Genomic DNA, 9,196 nt, shown 5'->3' with positions numbered 1-9,196 from the left:
GTTACCGCATTCTGGGTTTACCCAAAGAGTGAGCCATCCTGTCAGATCTCACAGAGTACATCTTTTTTGTCACTTCTGCTTTCGGAACAGGACAAAAAAAAAAAAAAAAAAGACGAAATAAAACACGCACCTTCCATTGACATCACATCATACTACCAACCTGCTCCGCGGTTGTCCAATCAGCGAGCCAGAGGACACTCGGTGGTGTCCCCGCCGTCCAATCAGGGCATAGCGCGAGCTCTGCTCACCTTGACGCCGGTCCTGATTGGAGGGCCGAGCGGAGCAGCAGACGGAGCGAGGCCCCAGCCAATCTAAAGAGCCCTCTGTTTGTTATTATCATAAAATATTCAGCAGCATCTCTCCAGCTGTCTGCGACCAGCCTCTGCGGTCAGGCTTCTTCATTTTTTTGTTTTTTATTTTTTTTATTTTTAGCAATCTAAAACTTAAACAAACAAACAAACAAAAACTTTTCAGGCGGAAGAATTTATTTTAAGCATTTAAAAAAAAAAAAACCTATATTTTGAAACAATGTGGACCTTTTTGGGAATTGCAACTTTCACGTATATTTATAAGAAGTCCAACATGCTGCTGAATGTGGCTCATAAGGAGCTGCTGCTGATAGCAGCTCTGCTCCTCTCAGCCGGACTGCTGATCTCTTACATTAGATTTGTTCATGGTCACAAGCTGTCAGTGTCTCAGATAGTTTATTTGCCTTTGAGCGTCTTGTCAGCTCTTCCTCTGGTCAAACACTTCATCCCTCAAAACGCAGCTGAAAGCAGCAAGAAAGCAGAGAAGAAGAACAGTGAAAAGGTGAGTTCAGCAGAGATGCTTTACCTTCTGCTTGTTGGTTCAGTCTGGGTGGGTTTTGTTTCTGTTACTATGACAAGTCTAGAAAAAGTATTTTTTTTTTAACTTGCAGAGTAAGAGAAGAAGAAGAGCGGAACCGGAGTCCTCCACCTCACAGTGTGCCCCACTTGGTGCCCCCGCTAAGGGCCCGTGTCCAGATGTGGTGATAGTCGGGGCCGGGGTCCTGGGCTCGGCCATGGCGGCTGTCCTGGCCCGGGACGGCAGGAGGGTGACGGTGGTGGAGAGGGACCTGAAGGAGCCGGACAGGATAGTGGGGGAGCTGCTCCAGCCGGGGGGCTTCAGGGCCCTCAGGGACCTGGGACTGGAAGGTCAGTTACTGCTGGGAGAAAACTGCCCAACATGCTCGAGTTTGGATGGTTTGCTAAGCAGAAAGTTATGTTACGTTTTCTCAGAAAATGTGGCAGGACATTACATAGACAAAACAGAAGAGGGAGACAGTGAGGACAGGAAAGAAAGAAGAGAGAGATAGGAAGGCAACTATTGACTACATAAAATAAACATATAGAAAATGTGGTGTCAGTATTACTGACCAATCAGAAGAAGTTATCTGATCTTATGCATTAAGCACCACAAAGGTCAAACAGATATGACCCTCAGTCCTGATGAGTCAGATCAGATTCAAAACCTTCAGTCTGATATAATAAGACTAATTTTTCCTGAGTCTCACTGACACCGTAAAATAGTTTAAATAAATAAATGAATGAATGAATGTACCGGTAACTCAATTCAGACTGAAACAGAATCACTGCTGGCACCATTATTAATACTCCTGCTGTAAATACGAGCTGCTTTAGTCTACAGGGAAGCACTTAGTCAGTTTTAACATTCCAGAACAGAGGAGCTTTATTTATTTATTATTTTATCTCTTGATAACTTGCCAACCATTTGAGATTCTGAAAATATTAGTCCACCATCGGCTCAGAGGAATTATACTCAGGGAAACAGGAAGTCATGGTTTCATTAGTCAAAGCATGCGTGTTGCATCTATTTTTAAACAGATTGTTAATGGTACTAATATTCATACTATAAGTGATTTTATGAAACAGAATTAATATACATTAATATGTACATTTTCTCAAATTAAAAGTTGTGTTTTGCAGCAATTTTCAATGTAAGATTAGGTTCTCCGATAAATTGTGAATTTATTTTAAGGCTTTTTCACAGATATTCACCAGAAGTGTTAACAAATACATCTGCGTCTGTATTTCTGCTGAATAATACTTCATTTCCAATGTGTCTTTAACAAATTTATTTTAATCTACTTACAGCAAGACAATTTATTGAGTAAAAGTTAATTCTGCCTGACCAAAACGGACTTTAGAATGAGCTGCATTAAGGTAGAACAGAAGCAATTTAGAGCTTCTGTTGGATCTATTTGTTTGTTAGACTGAGCCTTTGGACATATAAGATGTGATATGGCTCCTCTAGCATTATTCTTGAAGAATTTTAATAAAGATAATAAAGTCGACCAGAAACTGAGGTTCCTCCTGTAACAATCTTTATTTAGGATGAAATACGGGATTTGCATAACACATGGATTATTTGTTGTGCGCATCGCCCCAATCTTAGACAAGGCCCTATGCAGAGTTTGAGCTGGAGGCAACTTCCAATTAAGCTAATTACCCACCATTACAGTTAATAATGAAACATTATTCATATTTGATCACTGCTTTACTAGACTAGCTTCATGGTTCATTGTTGAGCTGATGGCAGTGCTTCAACAGACTCAGTAGGAACATGGAAAACAGACTAAATGTTGTATTTACAGGTGTTGAGACAAACGTGTTTAACTTACACACACACAAAAAAAAATTCTCATCTTATGTGTGAAATTTTAAGCATTCTTGGGTGCCCCCCTTCTGGCCTGGAGGCCCTAAGCAGCTGGTTAGTTTGTGTACACCTTGGTCCGGCTGTGATTGTGGAAGTATGTTAAATTTGGTCAAAGTTTCTTTTCTTTTCATGTCTAAAGATTCATTTCTCCAACCACGAGCAACATGATTAACTAAACAACAGACTTTTTGTACTTTAGCATATTATTTTGAAACGGCTGCCATCAGGTTTCACCCAGTTTTCCAATTAAAGGTGTTTATTCAGTCATGAGCCTGCGTTTTGTAACTGTACTGTTTGGCCTCAGGTTCGGTGGAAGGTCTGGACGCCCACCAGGTGAACGGCTACGTGATCCACGACATGGACAGCCAATCAGAGGTGGAGATCCCTTATCCTCAGGAGAAAGGGAGCGTCCAGTGTGGACGAGCTTTCCATCATGGCCGCTTCATAATGGGGCTGAGGAGAGCTGCCATGGCAGAGTCAAAGTAAGCCCAGTCATATCGGTAACTAACTACGATGGTGTATTAGGGCCATCGTAGACAGAAAGAAAAAGAGGAGGAATTTGTAGATTAATCTCAGATGTTTTCTAGAAAAAAAAAAAACTAGGACATTACTGAGTTTGAAAAGTTGAAAATTGTCTAGGAAAAACTATATAAAAAATAGTTTTTTAGATTTCTTAGATATTAGATTTACCTCAGAAACCTTTTAGAAAAAACGTGGAGTTCCAAAAGTTCAACATTTTGGACTTTTGAAGCTCAGATTAATCTGAGATTAATCTCAGAAATATTCTAGAAAAATTTTTTCTGACAATCAAGGATCATAAAATGTTCCACTTTTGGAAATTTTCTGGGTTTAAAAAGTAAAGCTTTTGAAACTAAAATTTACATTTTTTTTTGTCTAGAAACGTTCTGAGATTAATCTCAAAATTTCAGTTTTCTCCTCACAAATCTTCAACTTTTGGAGCTCACAAATTCTTGGTTGAAACGGACTCCCTTCTTTCTGTCTAGAATTACCTTAATATACGATTGAAAATGGTCTCACTTGCTGGTTTTCTTGATTGTTAATTAACTGTTTCATTGCGCCCCCTAGTGTCAGATTCATAGAAGGCACGGTGAGCAGCTTGCTGGAGGAGGATGGCTGTGTAACTGGAGTCCAGTATAAAAATAAAGAAACTGGAGACATCAAGGTGTCTGCTTTAAATCTTTAAATCTCCCATTTCCCTCTCATCCTACGGGAGGAACCTTCTAACCGCGTCGCCGTGTTTCCTGTAGGACATTCATGCCGGGCTGACCGTGGTGGCCGACGGCTGCTTCTCCAAATTCAGGAAGAGTCTGGTGTCAGGGAAAGCTCGCATTTCCTCTCACTTCGTCGGGTGCCTCATGAAGGTAGGAAGAGCAGAACCTTTTAATTAGAGTTAGTAGTGGGGCAACATTCTCAATTCTGCTGCTACATGCTTAGCATTGAGATGCTAAGTTAGTCTGGAATAAAGACTAAATTAGTGAGAGGCTAACTCCAGTGTGACACAGAAGCTCCTTTGCTGTTTGCATATGTCCTTGTGCGTCAGATTTATGGGCGTACCAGAAACATGCAACTTCAAAGGTTCCAACTGGAACTTTTGAATGTAAAAAAATAAAAAAGGGTTTTTCAGTCAACATTTTTAACATTTGCCATAAACATTGTTCTCCACATTTATTCACCCAAAAGTTAAAGCCGTGCAAGGAGCCCAAGAGAAAAAAAGAGAAGAAAAAAAAAAAAAATCAAAAAATTGACATTTTTAGATTTTTTTGATTGATTTAATTTCTACTCTTACTGCTGGTTTGAGCCAGTCTAGATTGCACTGGTTCGCTTGGAACCACTTCCTGTCTTATCAAGGCCAACACACAGCTGCCTTATTGGAATTGCATGTTCTCTCGTGTTTCCCATTTTTAAGGGAGGCTGCTGGAAATGCTTTTTGTTTTCATACAAAAAAGTGGGAAAATAAAGAAACCCTGATTGCTAAGCAAAGCAATTAGCAAACACCTGGAACTGCGCATCTTCTGAGCTCATCATACAAACCACTTCTCAGTGTAGCACTATAGCAAAAAAAACCCAAAAAACTAAGAGCTTAATGGAGCAGCAGTGCTGTGATGAAGGCAGAGGATCAGAAAAAACAAGAGCCATTTGAGACAGATGGCAAATTTCAAGGTGCTAAAGTGCAAAGTCACATTTTTTAAAATGTATGTTTGATATATAGAGCATTTCTATAAAAACTGGGGGTAACATAGTTGCTCTATTGTGCTACAAAATACCACTGTGGGTATGGAAAATACATAATACTGACCTTTTAGAAATGTTTTCAATATTCATTTATAGAAATTGTTAGGCGTGTCAATAAATGTGACACTGGGATTTTACTGAAAAATAAAAATACGTTTTTTATGCGATACGTTTATTGGTTTTATCCCCATGGGACTTACGTCTTTAAATCAAAGTTTGTAGTTTATTATATTTTTAGTGTACGATTATGCAGCTACAGCAGTTTGTGCACAATTTTACAACCATTAAAGGTAAGTAAATGCAGATGATGGTGCATATAAGCTGAAAAAAAAATTTTTTTAGGTAATAATTTGGGGGAAATACAGTAACTCATATTTTAAAGACAAAGTCTGAACTCCAATGAAAAATGATTAATGGAATTTATTTATTACGAGTTAATTTAAGAAAAGGAGCTTCTGGCTTCTATCACATAAAACACTTTAGCAAGACACTGTGGGTACAGAACCAAAAGGTTTAAAAGAACACGTCCACCATTAAACCAGTATCTTCTGCTGCTCCAACAGGACTGTCCCCAGTTTAAGGCCAACCACGCAGAGCTGGTGCTGGCCAACCCCAACCCGGTGCTCATCTACCAGATCTCCTCCTCTCACACCAGGGTGCTGGTGGACGTCAGAGGGGAGATGCCTCGCGACCTTCCAGGGTACATGGCTGAGAGGATACACCCACAGTTACCAGGTAGGTCCTGCTCAGAGCGCTCCATTCTGGATTATTTACTGGTTTAATAATCGTATACCTGAAATGGAGACTGTGTGTCACTAGACTGTGGTTGGAAAATACAAAATACTGCCCCTTTAAATTAATTGAGGGAAGCTCGGGGCGGGGGATAAAAGTTACCAAAGTAATCATGACAATTACAAAATTTTTTTTTTTTTTTTTACAAATTTTGGTTCAAAACGTCCTAAAAAATTGCTAAATTGACAGAATTTCTGATTTACAAACATTCAACATAAATTGCCACAAGACGGAAACATCAGGATTTGACGTTTTCGCCGTCATTCAGCCGAAACATCAAAGCCACAGTATCAAAGCAGCGACTCCGATCACCTCAGTGTCCCGCTGCACCGCCGATGCACTGAGAAAGAAAAGGCTTCCTACTCCCCCGGTTGTTCCCAGAATGCACCTGTGTGCTTTCATCCAGCTGACGGACCTCCTGTGCTCTCCTTTTCTCCCGTTCTGCAGATCATTTAAAGGAGCCTTTCATGGAGGCGCTGCAGAACGACCGCCTCAGGTCCATGCCCGCCAGCTTCCTCCCTCCTGCCCCCGTCAACAAGCCAGGTACTGAAGTCTATCCATCGCTTTCTGCTGCCACTTTTAACCCAGGAAAACACACATGTATACTCAGATGTGTTTGTTTTAATAACATTAATGCTTCCCTAGCCGATTTCCTTAAACTGCTCACACATTTTCTACTATTTTCAAAGTTTGATATAGTAAACTACTTTGAGGATGCTCAGATTTTGTCCATATTGTTTGTTTTATTTAACATAATGGATGTTGGAGGACAAAAGCTGATTAAAGTGCAGTAAAGATAGACGTGGTTCTGCTTTTTAGAAAAGTTATCAAAATATTTTGTCATCATTAACTGTTTCATTGACGTTGGGAATAATTTCACTCTGATTAAAACACAAAAGGTCAACCAGCTGTACCGGACATGACAAATTTGTAACATTTTTGAATTGCAGTAGAGGACCACACAAATTCAATCGAAGGGCCACAAACGGCCCTTTGGCCGCAATTTGGACACCCCTGTGTTCTTTTTCTTTTCACTTTTTAGTGAAAACTGAATATAGGTTATCTACATTTAGGCAGAAACATTGTCTTCACAGTAAACTCAACTAAAACAAAGTCAGCTCCCTCCCCCACCACCTATTTATCATCCTGGGAGTGAGTGGACCGGTTTAGCTGCTGGAATTAGACATTCGTGCGAGAACAACACAGACTGAGCTGTGCGTCTTTTTCCAGGCGTGCTCCTCCTGGGCGACGCCTACAACATGAGGCATCCTCTGACGGGGGGCGGGATGAGCGTTGCCCTTAACGACGTGTGCATCTGGAGGGTTCTGCTCAGGAACGTTCCGGATCTGTACGACGACGCGGCTTTATTACAGGTGATCATTTCATGTTCCTCTCTCTGGGAATAATAATAATAATAATAATAAAAAAAAAAAAAACATAGTCAGAGTTGGAAGAGGAGGAAGATGATGGTGTTGGCGCTGATATAAATCGCACGGCCGTGTCCAGAGCCTGCGGTCGGTTGATTTTCCAGGATCAAACCTGAGCAGGAGCGATTCAGGCTGAATCTATATTTGGACTGAACTGCATCAGGTTTTATTAAACTGGGCTGAAGGTGGGAGACTGCAGACCAGTGTGCAATTTAACACCCTGTGTTTTTACGCCCCTCCCTTCTTCTTCTTCCCAACAGGCGAAGAAAAGATTCCACTGGGAGCGCAAGTCATCACATTCTTTTGTAGTGAACGTGTTGGCCCAGGCTCTGTACGAACTGTTTGCAGCCACCGACAGTGAGTCGCCGCCTCGCTCTGCGTCTGACAGCACATGAGGGGAAATGCAGCAACCGATATGAAATGGTGGAGACAGACATAATCTAAATCTGTGTTTGCGTCGGGTTTCATCAGATTCTCTCCATGAGCTGAGGAAGGCCTGCTTCCAGTACTTTAAACTGGGCGGATCGTGCATCACTGGGCCCATTGGACTCCTCTCAGTGTAAGTAGCAAACGTGCACAAATGCAGCTTTCATATGTTGCTGCCTTCCAAAAATAATGGCCTCTGTCAATTTTTGCCAAAAGTAATTTAGTTTTTGCCTAAACTGTTTTCCGGCATAAAATAGGTGGTGATTTTCATTTTTTTTGCAAAAATCCCTGTTGACAAAAAAAAAAAAAAAGATAAAAGGACATAGCCTATTATTCTAGGAAGGTGACAATATTGTACAAGGTATAGCACACTCACATATGATATTGTTTCTTTACATATAGTGTCTTTAAAATCAGAATTAAACATTGAAAACTTTTTTGCTTGCACAGCCTGTCTCCTAAACCCATGACCCTGATCGGTCACTTCTTTGCCGTGGCGCTGTACGCAATCTACTTCAACTTCAAGTCGGAATCCTGGAGCACCAAACCTCGAGCGCTGTTTAAGAGCGCCGCCATCTTGTACCGGGCCTGCGCCATCATGTTCCCCCTCATCTACTCTGAACTCAAGTACCTGGTCTACTAAAGAGCACAACATGGGGGCATAATAATCAAACTGTGTGTGTGTGGTCCTCCCTCCAAAGCTTCTGTGTTTGTGCCATAGTGCTGGTGACAATCACATCGGTTGCGTATATCTACTGACAACAGGTCTGCTTTATGGCAGACATTTTGACTTGAGAGCAGGACAAGCGCATTTGCTTTTAACTGCAGACCACTTCTGCATCCGTGCATGTTGGTTGTTGCACTAAAGCAGAACGTTCTTGTCCCACTCTTTAACTTTATGGACTAATTAAACAGGAAGGCCTTTAATGAAGGCCTTCCTGTGAACAAGAAGCCCTTACTGCTGCAGAGTTTATTTGGGACGTAGTCTGGCATAGTGTCTACCACTTTTCTGTATATTATTGTGCTGTTTTATTTTTGTAGTGAATGAAAAACTAATTTTTATATTTGAAATTGAAAGCACAGTGATGGGAAGGCCAAACTGAGGGCCTTTCTGATGACCTTTGTACTCGCTCCCCCCAAGAAAATGCCTTCATGCGTTCAGCTGTTGCTGAACAAATGTCCTACGTTTAGTTTTTAGTCAAACGTTTGGCCTTTCTCCAAGTTTCCCGGCTTTGGCCGGCTGGATTTTGTGTGTACATATATATATATATATATATATATATTAAGTGAATAAGGGTTAGGTCATGGGATAAAGCTATAGCAAAAAAAATAATTACAAGACAAAACATTTTTAATAAATTCTTCTACTTTAATGGTCTCTGGGTTGTTGATTTTTATTTATAAAATGGAAAAAAACATTTTATAAATGTTTTTATCATCTACAGTATGTTTAAAATATGTATCAGTTGTATCTGTTGTTCAGTTGAGGTGAATGTTTGTAGAGAAATCACCTGAATTTTAAGATCTTCCACAAAGCTGGAGTTAAGGCGTTAATGAATATTATATACGACCAGCAGAGGGCGCACTCACACACACATTCT

General features: G+C 40.7%; 1 protein-coding gene across 1 annotated transcript; it reads left to right on the top strand.

Annotated features, from left to right (window-relative positions):
• Positions 1–354: 354 nt before the first annotated feature.
• Positions 355–8,951, top strand: sqle (squalene epoxidase). The gene is made up of 11 exons (XM_005815719.2): positions 355–810; positions 920–1,175; positions 3,002–3,179; positions 3,784–3,880; positions 3,966–4,079; positions 5,514–5,685; positions 6,190–6,285; positions 6,973–7,115; positions 7,430–7,526; positions 7,641–7,728; positions 8,046–8,951. The coding sequence occupies exons 1-11, from the start codon at positions 529–531 to the stop codon at positions 8,236–8,238; spliced, it is 1,716 nt and encodes a 571-aa protein (XP_005815776.1). The 5' UTR covers positions 355–528; the 3' UTR covers positions 8,239–8,951.
• Positions 8,952–9,196: the final 245 nt, after the last annotated feature.

The sequence above is a fragment of the Xiphophorus maculatus genome, chromosome 3 (assembly GCF_002775205.1).
Source record: "Xiphophorus maculatus strain JP 163 A chromosome 3, X_maculatus-5.0-male, whole genome shotgun sequence".
Classification (NCBI taxonomy): Eukaryota; Metazoa; Chordata; class Actinopteri; order Cyprinodontiformes; family Poeciliidae; genus Xiphophorus; species Xiphophorus maculatus.
This window is presented reverse-complemented; position numbering and strand designations above follow the sequence as displayed.